Raw genomic sequence first — 22553 nt, forward strand, 5'->3', positions numbered from 1 at the left:
CTCACAGAACTCAAAAAAAATAGTAACCTTTCGAAAGTAGAGATTTTAAATACTTTTTTAAATTTAAATTTCGTTTGTCTTTAACTAAGATTGTAAAATAAAGGTCCTTTTATATACATATATGTATGTGAAAAGACTTTCCCCAACCCATTATTTACATTTCAAAATCTAATTTATCTATGTTACATTTTTCTTTACCATGAATAAATTAAAAATTAAGACAGATTTTAAAGTCTTTCTGTTGGCAATTTTGATGATAAAGTTAATTGGCCGATCAAGTAACTGATACTGGTGAAATCGATCCTTCCAAATTATTTCTAGTTTCACTTATTTTTTGCATGCTGACAGCTCATACATATAACAAGACCGTAAATAAAAAGAAATTCTCTTTCTCTTTTTTTCTCTCATTTCAAAATTGAAAATCAGCCTTAAATCCCTTTTAGGAGTTGGAATTGTGACAGTTTAAACTTCCAAATCAACAAATTAATGGAACATATACCTAATCAATCAAGAAATATAAATGAAATAACAATGAATTTTCTAGAATCACTTTCTACATTTATAAATGTGAAAACATTAAATAAGAAAAATTAAACTCATAAGTTAGGGATGTTATTAAGAAAATGTAACTGATATAGAACAATGTGCTTCTTATACATCTAAAGGACACATTAAACATTAAACTAAAAAAGTTGCATAAAATTTTAAGATAGAAGGATAACATTTTTTGCTGAATTCATTTGTCTTCTATTTTCAACGTTAATTACGTAAGATTAATTTATTGATTTATTGCGTAGTAATATATTAGTATGGTGTAACAACATAGTTAAAGTTGTGTTAAGTTTGGATTTTCTGCTCATTTTGTAAATATCTTGTGATTCCATTGTAATCTCAGCAAAAAAGGTGGATTATTCGAGAATATAAGATTTAGTCATTATCATACTTCGATATTATGCGCGCAATGGTGAAATACAAATAAGTATTTCATCATATTATTATTTTAAGTATTATCCACATTGAAGATGATGTTTGTTCATTGCAGCCGCAAATCGTACTATTGTAAAAGAATAGAATAGCGTAGCATAATTACGTAGTCGACTTACATTTATTATATTAATTAGGTCAAGTTTATCGAATTGAATTATGTAAAGTTTTCTCCTCTATCAGCCCTCATTTTATCAGTGTAACTTATAAATATCTCTGTATATACTACAGTATATCGATCGTAATAGTCATAACAAACATCCACGAAGGTAATTCGTGTTAATATAAAAAATTTAAGTGAAAATGAGTACACAATGTACGTAAAACTAGTACATGTTTTACATTTGCATTTTCTTAGTTCTACGATCTAAGTGTTTATAGACTTCGACATTTGGCACGTTTTTGTCTTACAGAATTAGTTCACATCTTTATAAACAATACTAGAAATGTTTTTGATTCGAAAGAATATTGATATCTAAGTTGGTATATATTTTGATTTTATAGCCGTCTTTGAATTGAATTCGATTATAGACGCATCTATGAAAATATGTGATTATTACTAATCTTAAATATTAGTCGTCAATGTATAATTGCATATCAAAAGAGTACAAATCAGATAGATAATTATACATATACTTTAACGAGATAAAATTATTTTAATTTTTATTATCAAATTAGTTATTATGCTACCCAAATTTATTTCGTCGCCCACAAAGACTATAAAAATAATTGTAATAATTAAAATTGTTATTATAATTAAGTTATATATTATAACGAATAGTATTTTCTCACATATCACACATTTATAATATAAAAAATAAATTGTACTTATTTACTAAATAACGTCTAATCACATTATCGAATTACAACTGAAAGACGGTTTAGTTATCGTTTTCCTATTAAGTACAATCAACACTGTGTAATAATAATTTTACACAGATATCTGAAAGAAGTCTTTAGACTATGTGCTAGTGTCGTAATTACGGTGTCAACATTCAAATATCCTTTCGTGCTTTCTAAGGGCCTCGTTTCAAGAAGTCACGAAGTTTGCATTTCGAATGAATGAATCGCATGGTATTCTATTCTAGGCAGTCGTTTCCTTCCGCTTATTAATTACAGGCAGAACCACTGTTCCCATTCGCAGCCTGAAACCGTCACAGATTTTATTTACTCCTCCAAGAATAGATAAAGAGATACGGAGAGATCACTCGTTATCGGAGGCAGATAGATCACCAAAAAGTTTTTTTCTTGTGTACGCAAAAAATTATTTAGACGTTACTTTAATACAAAGCATCAATCTTACCATCAAATATATATAATAATATAATTGAAAACTTATGCGATTATCAATTTTATTGTCTTCGTATGAATCAATTACATTATGCGATTTCTACTCCGAAAGGCTATAATTTTTATAACAATTAATGTAATAATTAATTAAAAAATTTCGTTCTTCGATATAATTTTTATAAAATAAATCTATCAAATTTTAAAGAATTTTTCTGTATTGTGAAACCGAATTTCAACCTAGTTGCAACACGAAGTTGCATTACTGAAAATGAATAGATTTCGAGAAAATGTTCAATCGTGTGGATTCTATTTGCCTCGGAATATCACGCGAACCTTGTGCTCGCGTCAAGTTCATTCCTGATAGATATCAGGGCACACCGGTACTCGTATCGAAATATGAATTGGACGAGACACGCGGCATCGATCTTGATGCTACCTTTAGATTTGCTTGACTGCCGTAGAAGGAGGTGAAGGCCGTGTCAGAACTGACGCTAAGTGGTAGGCTTGTCGCGTCCATTGTCTCTCTCTCGCTGCCGAGAGTGGACGCCCTTATGTCGAGGGTGCCGCTCACGCCGGACATTCCGGAACTCGTAGCCATTTCAACTTCACCAACATCGGGATGGGACATGTGTCTTGAAATTAAAATAATATTACGTTAAATGCATGTTTGATAATTCGTTTTGAAAGATTCATGCGATATTTAATAGGATTATGTTTACCTATAATCCGGAATCGGTGGTTCGATGTGCTGCCTCCGTGAGTTCGATGACATCGGTGTTCTTTTTATGGCGTAAATGTATATGCCGGTCATCGTGAGCGCGTACGAAACGAAGTACAATGCGTGAAACTGAGGGAGACGAAGAACGAGATATTGCAATACCGATTTATATAATATCATTTTCATTTATGAAAAGAATGATTTCGCTAAAATATCTAAAAAGCTAGATAAGATATGAAATTAATTATTTTAAACAAATAAAAATGATTATGTAGAACGGTCTCAAGCACGATGAGTAATACTGCAAAAAGTTTCGCTACTAAGTAACTTACTTGAACGTCTTACAAAATTATTTCGATATTATTTTGTTAGTAGATATCACAAATTATTTTCGGATCTATGTATATCTAAATTTTTTAATATTTTACTGTTTTTTCGTATACAATAAGTTAATTCTGCTTAGAGAAAGTAAGTTACTATACATAAATATCCTAGAAGTCCATTTAATTGTTTAATATTCTAGAAGTATTGAATAATGCCTTATATTTAATGTATTTAAACGAGAACTCTATTGATCGTGAAAGAAATAACATTCATAACGCGAATCAATGGCCTACCTTGTAGTGATGATTAAGCATTCCAGCTAATATATTAAAGGAATCTGAGGTGAGCAGCGCTAGTTGCAAGGCGGTAGCGCCAGATTCAAACAGTATTACCGGCACCAAAGAGAAGAACATGAATTGCGTGATACAGTAGAGAATCAGGATCGTTATTACTGGTACGTTGTCCCAATGAAATGCTTCTATTTGAAACCTCTGAAGTACGGCGCTGTAATAAAGTGTTCGATACAAAAATGTCACTCATTCAAAGCATTCTTGTGAAAACTTTTAATATCCATTATGGTTTACTATATGTACTTACGTTTGCATGCAACTCAGTATTGTACCGAAGAAACCAATCATGCCGAGGTATTCGATAATATCGACCGTTTTAACGCCCAATTCCTGAAGAACCGTCGTTATCGAGAACAATACCGCACCGCCGAGACAAAGCATATCGCCGACAAGTTGATTTTTTCCTAACATGATAAAACATTAAATATTTTTTTCTCGCTCTCTTCTACCGCAAAATAGCCTATCTACAGCCAGCGTTCATAAAACGGTATTTATAGTAGATTCTTATGTTTAATACAGTCTTAAGATGTCATAAACCAATCACAGAACCGTATTTCTTAATATTACTTAAACATAAGAATTGACTATGAATATCGGCCTATCTGCGTTCCATTCATTGATAATTACCACTAGCAGTAGGATCGTTATTGTCGTCTATACCAGCCCAAACTAGGCATCCTACGCCCATCAAACAGACGGATACGCCGACGATGTGCACCATTCTGTATCTGACGCCCAATACCAGAAACGAGAGTACCAAGGCGACCGGTATCGCCACGCAGTCAAGAAGCTAAAATATTTTTATAATAATTTGTACGTAATAATATTAGTCACGTTTATATACGTGTAGTAACGGAGAAGCGAGTCAAAAGCACGCAACAATGGATAATTCATAAAGCGCCTACAATGTGTTTGATTAAGAATGAGTGGCTTGAGTAACGAGGGAACGAGCATTGTTGGGTCAAAGACCCAACGTTCTCCCTTCCCCTATGGTTATTACAATGCCTGTTCCGTATACCATTCACAGTTGATACGAGTATTACTACGTCAGATAATACAAACTCAAACTATGCGAGAGGAAAGTTGCGTACTGGAGTAGGAAATCGTACGTTAAACAACACTGACAGAAATTGCACTTGAATTGGATTTAAACGGGATCGTAAGTAATCACAAAACAAATATTGTTTTTACGAATTATCCAATGAAGCTTAAAAACCATAGATGCAATAAACATAAAAAATTTACGCAAAGAATAAATATTGAAAAATATGTATGATACTCTTTAAATTCTTTGAAGTGGAATCTCACTCTAAAGAGTCAAACCTGTCTTGAAAAAGAATGACTTAATTTTTAATCTTTTAGAGATTTTAGAGCTTTTCAGTAAGATGCACTTTAAAAGTTTTAGAAAGTAAGAATTACTCAAGTTTATAATATACTATGAATTAGCCACAGATTTATTCTAATATTTCTAATTGTTACCTACATATATTGTTGTAATACTCTTGCAGTAAACAGTAAATTTGAAAAGTTCTTTATGTACGTACGTACATACCTGTATACTAGCGAGGCTGGTATATTGATGCGACGATGTAATAAGAGTGCAAGCCTCAACGTCGATCAGTGCTAACAACAAATACCTCCAGCCACGAGCTCGTATGACGGAAATTAGGCCATTCCCTACACCTCTACAGGACATCCACGTCGTATAGACTAAACACATCATCACGTAGTGCGGTACATTCTGCCCTATCTCGCAAAAACGATAATAATTGATTAGCTGCGCAAAGTTTCATAAACTTGAAATTGCTATAATTTAATCACTTTAACTTTCGACGCTAAAGACAGAAAACAGTTTTTAACGAATGAATAAGTTACCTGTTGGAAGCGAGAGCTTGTAAGAACCGGTGTTTATGTAATGATTTATGAATGTCATGAAGCACAACACCAGCGAGAGGAACTGGCCCATTATTATCGCCCTCCATACCGCCCTATTTGATAATTCTCTCATTAATATAATCATTGATACTTATTTTAAGAATATGTATCTTAAAATATATCTAAACATAATACTATATGATATATTACATTTGTAAACAGATTTTAATGTCTTAAAAGAATTAATAGTTTTGTATTATATTAATTAATGTTAATTAATGTCGATTTTAAAATGTCCCATAAAGATTAGTATTTAAAATTTATATATTGTGTATTAAAAGATTTATATAGGTAACTTTTTGAACACTAAATTAAAACGGTTTTTTGATAAACGCTTAAAGCAATAAAATCAGGATTAGAGCAACGAATTAGCATATAAAGAGCATTAAATTCTCTGTACATTGAGATCTGATTATGTTCATATTGGCATGCTATTTTAATAGACGTCCATTAGCACACCAACTTAAGCGGAATTAGGTCCCATGTACGGATATTTTAATGCTCTTTATGTACCAATTCATTTCTCTAATTTTGATTTTATTGCATTTAATTAATTTAGTAAAAAATTAATTTTATAACTTTAAAAAAATTAGAATGCCATTAAAAATATTAGTAATTATAATAAAAACGCTCACAATATTAATAATAATTTAATGTTAATTAAGTATATGCTTTAATAGATCGTAGTTAAAATTTCGGTACGCTACTCTCTCCACGCCTCCTCAAACAATCCTGAAATACATCGTACAAGAAAAAAGTATCAAAATTAATAAATATATAAGAACAACATTTATACTATAATTTAAGTTATATATAGAATTAATTGTGTGTATTAATTTGTTTTCTACGTGTGACACGTTTTAATGTTGTTTCAGATGTGATGGAGCACACCGAATTTTAAACTATAGAGTTACTTTAGTTGAAATTTAATCTTTTTAATATACCTACTCTAGTAGGATATATTAAAAGCAATAATTAGGACACTAAATTATGGTATAATCGTTTTTATTATTTTTGTAATTATTTTTAATGGACATTAAAACTTTTTCAAAAGTTAGCATAAAACTGATTTGTTATTAAGCGGTTAGAGCAATAAAATCAAAATTAGAGCAATAAACTAGCATATAAAAAGCGCTAAATTCTTTGTATATTTTATTGTTTTATACTCATGTTGGCAGGCTAACTTAATAGAAATGTATATTAAGCTAACATGCCAAAGTTCATCTCAGTATACGTAGGATTTAGTGCTTTTTATATGCTAACATGTTGCACTAATTCCAATTTCATCTTAATGTTTTTGTTTTTTCTACAGATTTAATTTTGTTCAAAACCAACATACTGTGGATATTATTCAGATTATTTTTATCACGATATTTTTTCACCTATTAAAAATTATGCAAGTCATCAGCACAATCGCGCAAAAAGTGTCACAATTACACCGATATTTACGCTTACAATTACTCCGTATATTGAATTGACAGTAAGATAATAATTGTGATGTTTAATTAAAAAGTGTTACACACTAATTAATTATGTTATAATTTTGACAAAACATTAATTTAGATTCAATTCAATTTTAAAACGATGAATATCGCGCGATAATAAAATAATGAATATTCAAAACGACATAACGTGGAAAAAATTCACTTTAAATTGATATTTGCAAACTTTAATAATCTCAACTTTTTACAATGCTTTACATATTTGATAAATATTATAACATAAAATTTTTGTACTTAAGGTTTGTATCAAATTAAAGTCAGATAATTAAACATGTAACAAATATAAAATATAATGTTTGAATTTTAATACATAAAATTAGACATCATCACAATTATTTCGGTTAATTCTGTCATAAAAAATAAGAAACTGATTTTCTCTAAATAAAAGTTTATTGAGATTAAATTTAAATATTTGTGGTAAGTTTAAGTAGTAACGCTCGACGCTCCGTCAGACCAATATTTCCTACATCGCGCTTTCGAGTTGACTGCGATACAGGCGAAGACATAAAAAATACCGCGTAAAAATAAACACTTAATTTAAGTGACAGAAAATGAATATTTTATAGTGGCAAATTTTTATATCAATTATATAATAATTATTGATATTATTAAAAATAGATGAGATTACTAAAATGCACATATATTAACACAAAGACCTATGAGTTTTGCACACCCAGAAATCATGCAAAAGATACATCAATACTAGTGCATTCCGAATTTTGGAAATTGTATTATCATGCGTATATTGGTTTGTTCTATTCTTATTACACTAATTTTTGAAACTCTGTCTGAAATTAAATCATTATGATTGCGTCATTATGATTACATGTCGTTATGCCAATTGCGACAAACTACGACGAAACGTAGCTAAACACCCGCCACTTTTATCCCTGGGTCATTCGCCCCCTTGCGCCCGTCCCCACCGGCTCTACTGGGCGGCACAGGGCGGAAAACACACGCAAAGGCTCCTGCGAGCGTCTAAGACGACCACCCCTCTGTTTACTCACGTACCATCGGCCCAACTCGGATATGTAATTTTCGATTTTGTCGCAGACTCCATTCCTGGCCTGCATTGCCGAATTTTGAGCGCCGTGACGATTGCCCGCCGATCCTCCCATGCCATGGTGCATTTTCACCCTGAAGGCTCCTCGCCGGCGAGCAAGTATACTGATTCCATGCGCTTGCGCGACCTTCTTCCGCTGTCGGTGCGGAGGGACACGCCGTTACTCTTGTTGCTCCTCTCTCATTTTCCCGGGGGTGCGTGTCGCGACGAGAAATGCGAGATTTTACTATACCGCGATAGACATCGATACGACACGGCGTCATAACGTCGCGCGAAATTCCGGCCAGCGCTTCATCAATCTCAAAATCGATTAAGAGGAGCGAAATCTTTTCCGATTATATTCTCTTTCCGATATTATTTAGATAAAAATAAAAAATTTTGTAATAATATATAGGTATATAATATATAATTATTATTATTATTGGATTAGAGGAAAAGTTCAAATAACTTGTAGATTTTAAAATATTTTTTACATGTTTTTAATATATTTGTAAATTTTAATATATTTTTTGAGTCTCTTTGTAAAGATAAAGCTACTTGAATTTTAAATTAAATTAAAAAAAAACTGATGCGCGTATAAGGTTGAGGAGAAATCCTGGTATAACGAAATAAAGAAGTGTCTTTATTTATTATTAGATAGTCCTGCTGTAGAATTTTATTTACAATATATTGACATTCTCTCTCAGATATACTGTAAGCTCGCAGTCATATATAATGTCCAAAAAGTTCCCGCTTTCATATTAGTCAGAAAAAGATTTGCACATTACATAAACTTTAAACAGCTTTAATTTTATTTATTCTATTATCATATATCTCAAACTTGTTATCGCTGCATAAAATTATACAGTATAGATTATCCGACGTATGAAAGGAGGCAATATTGTAACGCTATGAATATGTAAATTTGTGCAGTCGGGTTCCGCCGTTTCCATCGATTTAACAATAACGTACCGCCGATCGAAGGAAATCAAGCTTTGTCAATAATTGCTATCTAATATTAGAAATATAATCTGAAAGAGGAAATTGCGCCGGTTTTAATGATACGACGGTTTATGCGATTTTTTACAAAGTTGGAAAAATATGTTCAATTTTATTCCTCCGATGCGGTATCGAACATGAATTTTTCTGTAATCCTCATTACACACAGTACGCAGTTAATGCATTACATTCACACGTCAGAAAGTCTACTAGTTAGCCGAAATAAATTATCAAGTGGAAAACAGAGGCATAAAAGTTTACAAGATAAAAATCTTTTCTTTGTCGTTATGAGGTAAGACGTAGAACTTTCGAAATTTGATTTTAAATGAGTGCTGACTCCTCTCTCGCACTCTCTCTCTCTCTCTCTCTCTCTCTCTCTCTCTCTCTCTCTCTCTCTCTCTCTACTCTCTCTCTCTCTCTCTCTCTCTCTCTCTCTCTCTCTCTTTCTCTCGATGAGCAAAAATTTATGCTAAATTATCGAAGATACTGTTCGATGAGGAGAGTCTTCTTTGTCAAGTAAAATCGATCGTTTCTATTGGTCATCTTAATTAGAGTTATATTTAATTTTATTTTTTCTTGGCCTCTTCTTCTACCGTCTCGTTCTGCTTGCGGAAGCAATCGCCTACCGGGAAGAAGTCCAAGCACCTTTGTTGATACATATTCCACACGTAAGTCTCTTGACCAGTGTATTCGGTGTCTGGTTTGTTAATTAAGTGCATAAGGAAGAACCTGTTGTGGTTTAAAATATATAATATAGAAATTGATGATTTAAAAATATGTGTATCATATAGAAATTGATAATATAAAGTTCTTTCTAATATATGTCTCATTGTAAAATTAAAAGCATAAAATATTTATAAAAATTTACATGTAATTTGCTAAATTGTGCTCTTGTTGCACGTGAGTATCGAACCCATGCGGCACCGCGTCGAAATATTCTTTTCCTAAACCGCAAATGAAGCAGTTACTCTCCATATTTGTCTTTACGCTGTCGAGCTGATCTCGAAGTTCGCCGAATGCATCGATGATCAAACCTAAGGATCAATTGCAATGTAATTATCATACTCTTTTTCTGCTGCAAATAGGGGGTCAATCGACTATTCTCACCCTGAATGATAGCCAACAGAATGACGATCACGAAGAAGAAGAATGTGATGTCGAACATTATACGATAAACCTCGTAATCGTCACCGTCGGGTTCACCGATCTCATCGCCTATACCACCACCAGCTCTTACGCCTTTGTACAAGTGAAAAATGAAGCACTGAAAGGAAATATAGAAATACGTCAACAGCTCTAAATTAAAATAACATAAGGGTTAAAATTTATAAATAATATATGTATATTATAATTAAATAAAGATTTTTTTTACGTATTTCTGCCGTAACATACCGTTAGCATATGATGACATTTCTTGTCTGTTTCGTCGTCTTCCTCCTGTATATAGAACTTTCTGAAGAAATTGAAGGCTATTACAGTGTAGATATATACTACGATTGTCAGCAGCATCACTGTTAAGACTAGTTGCTTGCCGTTATGTGTTACTGATTGCAAGATTGTTCGTAAAGTTTTGAAACCGACCGCGACGTCTAATAGGTGAGCAGCGAAGAAGAAATTGTTGTAGTTGCCGAGGATTGAAAATGTAAAGTACCATAAACTGTATAAAAATGCCTAGAAATCAAATATACACATGTAGGCATTTAATTTAAATAATTTACATATATAAATATGCATTTACATATAAAATACAAGAATTAAAAATTTATTTGAAAAAACTTACGTTATCGGTGATCGTGACTCCAGCTTTCCATATTTGATATCTCCAATCGATATTCACAATGCTACAAAAAATTATTTTTAACATTAAAGAATCTCATGGAAAGACTTGAGATTACAATATCTACTTACAAATGTATTAAGCCAGATCCTTCTTCTTCCTGCTGGCTGAAAGAAGTCTTTTCCATTCCGAGCAAATTGCTAATATAATCAAAATCGTATGTCTCGCTGTATTTTTGTCGGACTTTCTTCTTTACGAACTTATCCCAATAGTTCACTGGGAAAGTCTTCGCTGATATCACCATTTTATCCCAGTGCGCCTTAATGTCGTCCTCTTCCGGCGTTTCGGCTATGTATAATCCATCGAATTCTACTCGTCGTGCAATTTCCTTCTCTCGTTTGAATATAGCCAATGGTACCTAAATATAAATATTTTGTAATTTTAATTTTTTAATTACGATAATTATATATATCTACCATTGCATTTTTATCAAAATCTTTTGCGATAGAAAACATTATCGAAAGAAAATATTAAAAATTTAATAACTTAAATATTGTATAGTTAAATATTATATTGTTATTATTTGTGTTTCAAGAGTTTTAAATACCTTTAGATGATAATACGCGACTAGCATAGCGAGTGAAACGATTGAATGAAGAGCAGCCAGTAATCTCATGACATGAGCCATATAATAATAATCCTCAGCCACTTCCACAAATTCTTGAACTTCTTCGTCTTCCTCTTCCGAACCATTTTCACCACTACCGCTGCCTATTTCCATGCCACTACCTGCCAAACCCGATGACCCCTCGCCTGATATTTCCGTTAACAAATCCGCTATTTGTCCACTACCTTCTTTGTCCGAGTCATCAGTCAAAGACGTAACCTAGATTTAAAATCAACATACACATTTAAAAAAATGATATATATACGAAGTTCGAATAGAATCTTTGATTTTTATCATTTACGTGTTTACACAGAAAAAAATATCAGAAAATTTTGATCAACCTTATAGAATAGCAGCATAAAGTTGATACAAAAGGCGAGAACTAGCGCGACGTATTTCAGATTGTAGAAATTCCTGGCCAAGAAAGATACTATACGATGACTGTATTGGGACAGATCGATGCTCGATCCTGTAGAAGGTTCGACTGAAATTTCTTGCTTTGCTTCGGCTTCAACTGCTGCCATAGCTGCTTGTTGAGCCGCCGCTGCTTCTGCCGCTGCGGCAGCTTGCGCTCTGGCTTGTTCTCCACTAAACAAATATTATAACAAATCATTTAAATAACGAAAAAAAAAAATAATTTTACAAACAATTTGTTCATTTATGATTATTTAAATTTAATTAACATACAGTAAAATTTAAATATTGTATGTACGATGGTAATTGTTTCGGAGAGAGAGCGAAATTTTATTTTTATAATCAATGGTATCTTACGATCTAATTATCTTAGCTACATGATTCCGCGCTCATTAGAAACGTTAAAGTTTCAGCTTTTCAACGCAACCAGGATCATTTCGATGCGATTTTTCTGCGCGAAGATATTAACGATTGTATCGACTCATGATTTATAGGCGGAGCTGCAGACGTGGGCCCCATTCACCTGTTCGCGTCGCGAAGCAAGCGATCACTATTGGTCAGCTGATCAGCTGATCGTATAGTAGCAAGTAGCGTAGTAGCGTAAACATCACACATACGTGACACACACGCACGCACCGCGCTTATTCAAAATTTAGTGCGCGTCCCTTCAGAGCGCTACAACATAAAAAATTATCGTAGCGACATGCGATAAACGCGAATTTTTTTCGTTTTGTGCTCTACAAATGCCTGTGCGAAATAAATACCGTAAAATTTTGGTTCAAATTTTGACAATGTTCAAACATCATGTTAAAATCTAGATATAAGACGTCTGAAAAACGTCTTGAAAAATATTTTGAGTTATCTTATTTTTGATTTTTTGGACGTGCTTACTATCTATGCATTTTAAAAAAATTTGTATTAAAGTTTCTCATTTTGCGATACATTTTTTATCATGACACGTAAACTTAAATATAGCGTAAAAAAATAAAACTAGAATTATAAAATAACAAGAACTGTTAATAAAAGTATTAGAAACATTAAACACATTATTACTGATTAATTTTATGCATTATTTAATTATCTTTTAGACTAATATATTTACATAACGCGTTTATTATACTCTACTAACCCGAGTAGATCAGCTAAAGTAACAGGCTGTTCGCTTTCTCCTCCTTCAACTTTCGCTCCCTCCTCGGCAGTACCCTCGTCGGGTGTACTCTCACCCGTTTCTTCGATACTGGATTGCGGCGTAGAAGTAGTCGATTCGTGCGGTGCTAATTTTATCTGCCCTCCTTCTTCTTTTGTTATATCCATTCCGAAGGCTTGCACCTATACAAGCGGATTTGTTAAATAATATGTATTTTTTAGTGCTGTATTAACATAATTTATTGAGAAAATTTTACTTGTAAATTCGATTCATCCGGTGTCGGTGGCAAAGCGGGTAAATGTCTTGACGGTTTCTCTTCCTCTTCCTTGACTACAACAGGCTCCTCCACATGCGGTCCTCTCATTAATGTCAATAGAAGTCTCATGAAATACTTAATTACGCAGCCAAAACCAAAGCCAGAATAATAAAAGGCATAGAAGATCATCTTGAAGAAACCAATGAAGAGCTCGGGTATCGTCATCTGTTGCATTTCAGCGATCTTATTCTTAATATTGGTAGGCGAGAACATATAAAAGAAAAAGTAAACACCATCTTTGATAGCTTGTATACTCCGCCTGATTGGATCTTTATTTCTTTCTTCATCATCCTCAGTCATGTACGTGTACGACGATTCTCTTGCTTTGCCAATTCCGCCGCTTTCCTCTACGGTCATCAACGCACTCGCGTGTTGCATTTCAAAAATAGCGTCCTCGCAAAAGTTGATGAAGGTTTCAAGTTTCTCTTTTTCGCCAGCCTCGACTACCGTGTTATAGAAGTAGGTCTTTTTCGATTCTTTAATTTGCGGCTTCTCCCACTGTTCGATGTTCGACTCTTTGATCTCGAAGTACACGCGCTCAATTTTCTTGTTGCCACCGAGGATCTCGATTCTGCCTAAGAATGGCTCGAAGTAATTCAGAACAGAGCCGGCTGTCTCAAGGAACCTGGCTAGTCTCGGTTCGTTAGGCATGTGTTCGGATAGATTGGTGAGCAATACAGCCAAATTGAAACCAATTTCCTTCGCCGGCTCGTGGAAACGATCCATGAAAGCGACATAATCAATTTTGCCGTCATGATTTGTCTCGCAACATGCCAGGAGAAATTCAATTTCTTCGCTGAAAACATTTAAAGAATAAAAATTTAGATTTTTTAAATCTCAAGATCATAGAATAATTTAATTTGAAGAATATTAGGTAATGGGTAATTTTGCAAATATAATACTTGGTGTAACTCTTCTGCTGTTCCATCTTTTCCTTGAAATCTTTAGGATACACCCAACCGTCATTGTTAAGATCAACTTCCAGGAAACTCGGTGATGATACAAGATCTTTTAATTTCAAGAACATGTCGAAATACTTCAAAATCAGTTCTACGTTACTAGCCGACTCGACCAAAGTATCTACCATCTGTTTTCCAATTGTTCCGTTCACGACATTACCTTTAAATCACAAACATGAATATTGACTACTTTCATTTTCTTAATAAAATTGAAAATAAATATATACCTTCCAGCATGGAAAGCATCATGGTAATCATGTCTTTCTGCAAGTTAAGCAATTCTTTCAGAAGATCCACCTGGCTGGAGTGTTTCGACAGTTTGTCTTGCATATGCGAGAATAAGAAAAGGAAACCTCCAACTGCGTCCCACAATCTTGAATGTGCTAAAGCTTGTTGATTCTGTGCGCATGGGCCTTGAATAACCTCAGTGAGGGTGTTAAAAACTTGACTAGCAACGCCAATAGCTTTGAAAAAATTTGCTTTGCCGGCAGGATCGATGAGTTCCTTACTCGAATAATGCCAGTAAAAGTCCATGATCGATTCCTGCAATCGCAGTAGGTAATCGACAGTGCAAATGACCACATTCACCGTCGTCGTATTACCAGCCTGTGTCCTGAGGTAGTTCTGCCAATCTATTAAATAAACAGAATAAATGTCATTTGATCGAATTACTTTTAACAGTAATAATGTTCCGTTGAACACAAATAGTAATATGACATTAATAGGTATTATAATTTCCTACTCAACAAAGTATAATAACTGTTGTGTACATATGTGTTATAACTACTTTTATGTTGTTAAATGAGAAATTATTACTATTATTCATGTAATGTTATTATTAGTTTATGTTCAGCGGAATAATACTTGCCGAGATTGTGACCCTCGCAGGTGAGTTGGATAAAACGGAACAAAGCACAAGTGAATTCGGCGTCGTGCATATTCTTCTCACCAGCTGCACCCTCGGAACCAACACCGAGACCCTCAGCTTTCGTATTCCTCTCGAAAGCGTCGAGATCCAATACGCTGCAAGAATTCATTAAACCTGCGATGGATGTGAAGAAACCGACATCCTTTTTCTCTTTCAAATGATTCAGCATCCCTCGCTGAATTTCGATATTACCGCCACGCAGGATCGAAATTCCAAGTTCTAAAGTCTTCATTACCATCTCGCTTGGAATGCCTTTACACGCTGATATGTGCAGGAGGACCATTTCGGCGACGCCACGATTTGCTAGACGAGCTTGGTGGAACAAGAGTTTCTGTTTCTCCATTTCTTGCTCCTATAATTACAAAACATAATAAAAATGTTACATGAAAATAAGACTTGCACATCATAAATTTGATAAATATATATAATATATATTTAATAATTATATAAAATGTACCACTTTAAACCAAGCATGTAATAATTATTATAATATTAAACTTTTCTAATTAAAAATTGTATATAATTATTTTTATTTTATATACATTGCTAATTAGATTTTATGATAAAAAATGTTCATTAAATATAATACAATTATATCTTACCATCAATTTATGCATTGGCCTCTTCAGAATTACATTAAAAGAAAAAGTGCGTTGTTTAATTGTATTGTTAGTAATAGAATGATGGAAGGAAAACAATCTTGACAGCCTACGATGTTTTGCTAGCTCATGAATGATATTATAACATATTGTTTTTATTTCGATGAATAAAATAATGTACAATTCAACAAATTAGGGTGTTACAATATGGAAAACACATATGGTTAATACTTTGGACTGCGAGCATATTAAGCGGATGAATTCTCGCACTAACTACTTATTCTTACCGTAAATAGTTTATGTCTCCGCTTTTAGTAAGTTAGAAAAAAATAGGGAATTTATTAATGCGGTAGACTGATTTATAGTGAAATTTTAAAGAATTCTATTATTTTACTTGAATTATTATCTATTATCAGACGAATAATTATCAATCAATGATGCTTACATGGATCGAAGCTCCTCCTTCTTCTTCACCTCCACCTTCTTCTTCACCTTCTTCCTCTTCCTCGCCGCATGATTTTGAAATAATTTGAGCATAACTCATATAAAGCGGATCTTCTTGAAGAGCGCCTGATCGTTCAGTCATAGCACCGCGACAAAATGTTGTCACTAATTGTGTCAACGGATCGGGCTTGCCTTCATCCTCAGCCTTATCCATTTTCTTCAACTCAGCATCTTCGAACGATTGCTAAAAGAAAAAATATAATATTAACATTATTTTTAATTTTATGTTAGTTCAATCAGCGTAACTTATAATACACCAAAATTCCCTTTACGATAGGTTTTTCATGTTTCAGGTTAATTTCATTTTTAAAAGTATGATATATAAAAAGTATTAAGTAATCTTATAAATAATATCTTTAGAAACTATTTTTAAAATAGTCTTAAAACAAGAGGGGATACCTTTATTTAAAGTGCTTCTAATATTTCAAAGAAAAGAAATGCGCAGAATACGAATAACTGAATCATGTGTACTAAAGGTTCAATAATGTAAGCCATAATTACCGTAAGATCCTCGATCATAACTTCTTGACCGACATTTTCATCTTGTAGCCACAACTCATAATACGTTCGCGCAAAAATATTTATTGCTCGATGCCTAAAAAAATTAATTTAGATAATTAAAATATTATTTGAAGGAACATATAGAGTAGAGATTAATTTGAGTTAATCATACCTTCTCAATTTATACAGAGGTTCACTACGCAAACATGCAATCGCTGCTCTTTTTCTAGCAGCGCACAACACGCGTTTCCATCCATCTCGCGATGGCGGCGGCTTTGTCGCCTGTTAGCGTGCAGGTAAACAGCAAGCGCACTCATTAAATCATTAACAATTACTGTCATTAATTATTGCAATTAATGTTACATAATATATAACACTCAATACTGATTGATTCTTATTGCCTAATTATTTCTCTCTTCGATTAACAAACAGCAAAATAGTTAATAAATTCTACATAAATCAATAACATAAAATATACCGGCAACACTTTAACTTAAGATAAAAATGTGGTGATACAAAAAAAATTAATAATGCTGTGAAATCACAAATAAAGCAAAAACATAACTAAATAGCAAGAAGGATACCTTGGCAAGGAATGTAGGGAAGTTTGGCGGAAGCAAGCGATTACCGCTCGTTTACGCTGGATCGACACCACTGAACGATACTGACTCTTGCTCTGCTGTTGTGGATGATCTATCTACTCGAAAACAAAAGTACGGAATGAATACAATGAATACTTCGGCGCGACTTAAAGAAACAGAAAAATGATGATATGATGAACTGATTCCAAAAATAGCGTTTGCAATTCCAGTTGATTACGGAAACATTGATATCAATAGTAAATTAAAAAAAGTTACAAAGCTCCGAAGATGTTTTCTTCAGTACTTCAAATATTTACAAAATTTTGAAAATTACTACTGTACAATAACGTCGAACACAGCTTTATAACTAACCATATGTAAACCATATAAGACTTTGGCCATGTCGGTGATTCTAGCAACGACATCTTCCAACTGTTGAGCTTTTACAGGCTCCATTACGTCTTTTTTCTGACCTAATTTAGAATATAGATAATGTTGCCAAGACATTTCATCGGCAGGGTCGATCTTATCCGGTAGTGTCAGTTGAGTCTTGGCAAATTCCGAGATATCAGATTCCGGCATCTTTTTCAGGAATCTGTCTTTACAATGCTGCACTAGTTCCTGTTCGCGACCAGCGAAAAGATTTAAGCCGACGGGTAGCAATCTCTTCAAGCAAGCGACCATCAAGGATGCTTGTACTTCCTTGTCCTTGTCTCTCTTCTTGTCGCGATGCTTCTTCTTTTTCTAAATACGAAAGAGATACTTAATCATTTGATCTTACGATTTTTTAATTAAATATAGCAAAATCAAATAGCCCCGGAAACAAGCTGACGTATTTGTCGTTATTGATATCACTCATTATCTTTAACGTGATTTTAATGTAAAAAAAGTAGCAAATAACGTTAGCTTAATTATTTTGCTGTCAAGTAAATAAAATAACTTATACAAACCTTGCCTCCTCCGGAAGGTGCAGTACCATCAGACACTGCAGCAGGTCTTCTTGTTGCAGTGGGCATGATGAGCACCATGTTATCAATTTCATTCGCGGATATAAAATTCTGCTCTTCGCGTAAAAAGTATTGTGACTTGGACCAAATGTTAAATATAGCTGCTACATGATTGTACAGATCTTCGGCTTCAGAAATATTGTTCCTCAGCCAATGATTCCTTTGAAGATCGACGTACTTTATCAATAGAGGATAGAATGAGTAAATATCGCGCACGAGTAATTGCCAATCTTCTTGAATCTGCGCCTCAACTTGCGAGGTATCGTCAGTCGAAGATTTAATGAAGCCCCGAAGAGATTCCTCTTTGTGGAACATTGTGTCCGTTCGTTTTCTGACGCGTTCTGCGAGAGGCAAAAATGGATCCTTTAATAACTCCTCGGACGAATTGATAATGATTTGTTGCGTATAGGCCGCAATGCGCGTCATCCACGGTGCGTTTTCATTGCCGATGTTCTTCTTGATCAACTTCAGCACGTTTTTCAGCAATTGATTCATGTGATCACTTGTTACCATACTCACATAGGTACCCTCAGTCGGATTCACATTGTCAGGCCCTTGCGCCCACCAAAATGGCAAATAAGAGCAGAGTAAAGGTAGAATTACGTCGACGACGTGAGGAGCATCGTTGTAGGTTTTTTCGGATTCGACAAACTGATCAACCTCACTAAGAATAGTCTCCAAGGTTGGCATACTTGATTCCATCTTTGTCATGATATCCTGAGCTTCCAGAGAATGATCCGCGATTCGATTTAAAAGGGAATACTGATTGTGCTTATTTAAATGAGGCTCTAAGAAGGCCACTGGAAAGCAGCTTGAAAAGGCGCCCAAGCAGGAGCCTAGATTAGGTTTATGTCGCTCGATCTCAGTCTTCAGGTACTTTCTATCATGCGTTAGACTAGCGTCTATTCCGAGAGTGTACAGAGACGCCAACATTTTATACGATGCTACTTGAATTTCGTCAACTACGTAAAACGAAGAATATGAGTAAATTAACAGACAAATTTCGCGCACGTATTCATTAATTAAATAAAAATAATTAAATATAATTATTTTTAGAATAAAAAAATAATAAATTGTTATTTTCTGAAACAATAAAACAATCGCAATATAGTCACTTGGTTAAACAGCGAAGAGACATACATCAATTCTCTACCAAAAAGTAGGGAATAGCTCATTCTTTGTCCACAACAGAGAATTTTTCAATAACTGCAGAAGATGCAGTTCATCCAACTATTAGCGGACTATTGTAACATCATGGATTAAGATCTTTTTATATTCAATTATTACTGAAAATGGTCTGAATGAGGACCGAAACGTCTAATTTTTTTAATTTTTTAATTAAATATATTATTATAATTATGCCCTAATTATTGCACTGTATTGATGTTCTCATTTCCCTGATATTGTGATTGTTTTATTGTTTTTGAATCTTAAGAGTCCTAGATTAAAATTATTGTTTTTGTTATCTTCTAAGTAATGTGTTATTTTTTAAAATTAGTAATAATAATTTTTACAAAAAGAAATGATGATAATATATGATAAAGTATTATTTCTATATATGTAAAATAACGTTCCCAACCCTGAATTTATTTTAACATTAATTTAATTAATTTTGGTACTGTAAATACTTACGTAACAAGTCACTGCCGTATTCGCACGCAGCAAGATGGTCGAACATCGCAGTGAGCACTGACAGAACCACACTATTGATGTACGATAATGATGTGGAGGTTTTCAAATGGGTACCTCTGAGATGACTATATTTCCCTTCTTGAAGGTTCAGAATCGTGTGACCCAGATCATCGGCGGTATTGTTGAAGAAAGTCAACATGGATGTTCGGATGAATTCAGGACAGTTCTTTACGAGACTCTTAGCGTCTATACCTTTTACTAGCACTTGCAGGCAGCGAACCGTTATCCTAACATCCGCGCCAAAGGCGGCGAGTCTCGATCTTAACAAACTTGCTAACTTACAAAAAAGAGCAGCTACCATCTCCTTCTCTTTCAACGACGCTGCACCAACGTTGTTCGTGGCGGTAGCCACAGCGATAAAGTAGTTTCTATGCGTGCTAAAATACTTTTCCATTAGGGGAAGGACCACTTTGCTGAAGAACTTGATGTCTCTTGTCGAGGTTTTGAAACTGTTTCTTCGGCTGAACGTGTCGGAGGGTTTCAAAAGCTTCATATTGATCGTCGCCTTGTCCAAATAAGCTATCAACTTCTCTAATAATGAATAAGCGAATCTTAATTCTACCGCAGCAACTGCGCCAGCCAATTCGGTTTCTGTACCGCCGCGATTAGGTTTGTGAAGTTTATAACCTTGATATTGTAAATATTTGAGAAACTCTTGCGATCGCTCACGATCTTTCCGTTTTTCTTTGTCGGTTAACAGATCGTAAGGTACCAGCTGAGGATGAATACCACCTCCTGTAGCCATAAGATATTACGAAAATATTATTTAACATATAAATTAAATTTTAACTCAGACCTTAATTAACATTAACGTGAATTATAATTTCTCCCTCAACAATGTAGCTTATAATTTAATAGATATATTACCATATATCACAGTTATATATTGTTGAATGAAAACTTTTAATTAATAGTTATATCATAGTTGGTGTTTGCTGGAAATACCGAGAGAGAGAGAGAGAGAGAGAGAGAGAGAAGAAATAAAAATTGAGATCATTAAATTATAATTTATGCTAACCACAGGTAGTAAGTTCTTCTTTCTTCTTCTTTGCCCAAATATCATGAGCGTTATCTGCTAAACGTTCAGCCATGTTCTGCATTTCTCTGCTCAGCGTCAGATTAGTCATGTCCACCGGATGAGGATTATAGTTAAACGGATTAGCCGAGTCCCCCTACATATTTAAAAAATATATATTTTTTTTTCTTTTATAGCTATAATAAATTTTGCGAATAATTTCTAACTTGACTCTTAGAAGATCTTCTCATCGAACTACGATTGGTCGACGGTACATCAACCTCCGCATGCTCCACGCTCCAACCAATTGCTAGGAGAGCTTTCAAGCTCTCTCTGACAGGTTCCTTGTATCGCTCTCGTTCGTAATCACTCAACATGTTATACGGTTTCAATCTCGGATGAGTTTTATTCACGTCCGACCACTGCTCGCCGTAAGTCCAACCGTTCTCTAACTTACGACTAGCCCAAGCATCGTGATAATGTTCAGAGAATTTTTGTACTATTTGATTAAGATCGTTATTGAGCACCACGCTAAAAGAAAATAATGAAATATTAAAATATTCAAAATCACAGATCTTCCAATCTTACAATTATTAATAATTTTCAAATGATTAAAATTTTATTTATGATTGCTATAATAATTTTTTAATAATAAAAATTAATAATTAACCTAGAAGTGTTGATTGGCTGCGGATTGTAAGGACCATCGGGTGATTGAGTCGAAGCCGATTTGCTGCCATACCATTCGTCATCGTAATTTTTCGATAGAGAGTAATCTGGCGGCAAAGCGCAACCGATTGCTGTCAGGCAAGGCAGTGCTTTCCCAAATAATTCCGGATCATAGTCCATCTTAGACAGGGAATCGAATATATTGCTAAAGAGGACCATCGTGAGACGTTTCTCTTCATCGCTCGACGCACCGTAAACACCTTGACCGGTGGAGCCAGTGGAACCGTAATATTTCGCGCAACGATCGTAATGCAGCGTTAACAACTAATAACACAAAAATTAAATTATGCAGTAACGAAGTTAACAATAGAGGCTTTGTTTACCAAAATTTTACGATTGTTAATTTTTAATAGTTATCTATATTCTGAAAAAATTAATTGTGAAAATAGTAACATATGACGTACTCTGAGAGCTACTGTAGTGTACTCTGATAATTTAGACACATCGACAGTCAGTTTTCGTAACAATTTCAACAACATACTCGGCTGCATTTGACTGCAAAGAGAAATTCAAGTTAATCCATAGAACGTAATTTGCAAATTTGTGAAGATTATATTTAACTAAGATAGAAAG

General features: G+C 33.9%; 2 protein-coding genes across 2 annotated transcripts in view; both read right to left on the minus strand.

The window, feature by feature from the left end:
- Window positions 1-2594: 2594 nt before the first annotated feature.
- Window positions 2595-8233, minus strand: LOC108771193 (solute carrier family 35 member F2). The gene is made up of 8 exons (XM_018549513.1): window positions 8115-8233; window positions 5542-5654; window positions 5219-5412; window positions 4294-4456; window positions 3914-4070; window positions 3610-3820; window positions 2994-3121; window positions 2595-2906 (listed from the first exon to the last, which is right to left on the minus strand). Exons 1-8 carry the CDS (start codon window positions 8231-8233, stop codon window positions 2642-2644), a joined length of 1350 nt encoding a protein of 449 aa, XP_018405015.1. The 3' UTR covers window positions 2595-2641.
- A 1306-nt stretch (window positions 8234-9539) lies between these two features.
- RyR (Ryanodine receptor) overlaps window positions 9540-22553 on the minus strand; it is a 39221-nt gene continuing 26207 nt past the window's right edge. The window contains exons 34-57 of the mRNA XM_018549511.1: window positions 22385-22475; window positions 21922-22244; window positions 21479-21782; window positions 21255-21408; window positions 20177-20971; window positions 18488-19506; window positions 17910-18281; window positions 17541-17653; window positions 16957-17050; window positions 16397-16639; window positions 15955-16077; window positions 15293-15704; window positions 14652-15056; window positions 14368-14584; window positions 13406-14261; window positions 13132-13331; window positions 11930-12176; window positions 11529-11807; window positions 11053-11339; window positions 10925-10985; window positions 10537-10815; window positions 10252-10408; window positions 10013-10178; window positions 9540-9873 (exon numbers count right to left, since the gene is read on the minus strand). Coding sequence (XP_018405013.1) covers window positions 9711-9873; window positions 10013-10178; window positions 10252-10408; window positions 10537-10815; window positions 10925-10985; window positions 11053-11339; window positions 11529-11807; window positions 11930-12176; window positions 13132-13331; window positions 13406-14261; window positions 14368-14584; window positions 14652-15056; window positions 15293-15704; window positions 15955-16077; window positions 16397-16639; window positions 16957-17050; window positions 17541-17653; window positions 17910-18281; window positions 18488-19506; window positions 20177-20971; window positions 21255-21408; window positions 21479-21782; window positions 21922-22244; window positions 22385-22475 — 7360 coding nt within the window. The 3' untranslated portion in view covers window positions 9540-9710. The remainder of the gene's footprint in view (window positions 9874-10012; window positions 10179-10251; window positions 10409-10536; window positions 10816-10924; window positions 10986-11052; window positions 11340-11528; window positions 11808-11929; window positions 12177-13131; window positions 13332-13405; window positions 14262-14367; window positions 14585-14651; window positions 15057-15292; window positions 15705-15954; window positions 16078-16396; window positions 16640-16956; window positions 17051-17540; window positions 17654-17909; window positions 18282-18487; window positions 19507-20176; window positions 20972-21254; window positions 21409-21478; window positions 21783-21921; window positions 22245-22384; window positions 22476-22553) is intronic.

Source organism: Cyphomyrmex costatus, unplaced genomic scaffold (genome assembly GCF_001594065.2).
Source record: "Cyphomyrmex costatus isolate MS0001 unplaced genomic scaffold, Ccosl1.0 scaffold831, whole genome shotgun sequence".
Lineage (NCBI taxonomy): Eukaryota > Metazoa > Arthropoda > Insecta > Hymenoptera > Formicidae > Cyphomyrmex > Cyphomyrmex costatus.

Excerpts from the sequence above, each read along its gene's own strand:
- LOC108771193 (XM_018549513.1), bottom strand. The coding sequence starts at position 8,233 with ATGCACCATGGCATGGGAGGATCGGCGGGCAATCGTCACGGCGCTCAA. Across the intron at positions 5,655-8,114 it reads ATATCCGAGTTGGGCCGATG|GGCGGTATGGAGGGCGATAA; the intron begins GTACGTGAGTAA and ends ATTATCAAATAG. Across the intron at positions 4,457-5,218 it reads CCAGCCTCGCTAGTATACAG|CTTCTTGACTGCGTGGCGAT; the intron begins GTATGTACGTAC and ends AAAATATTTTAG.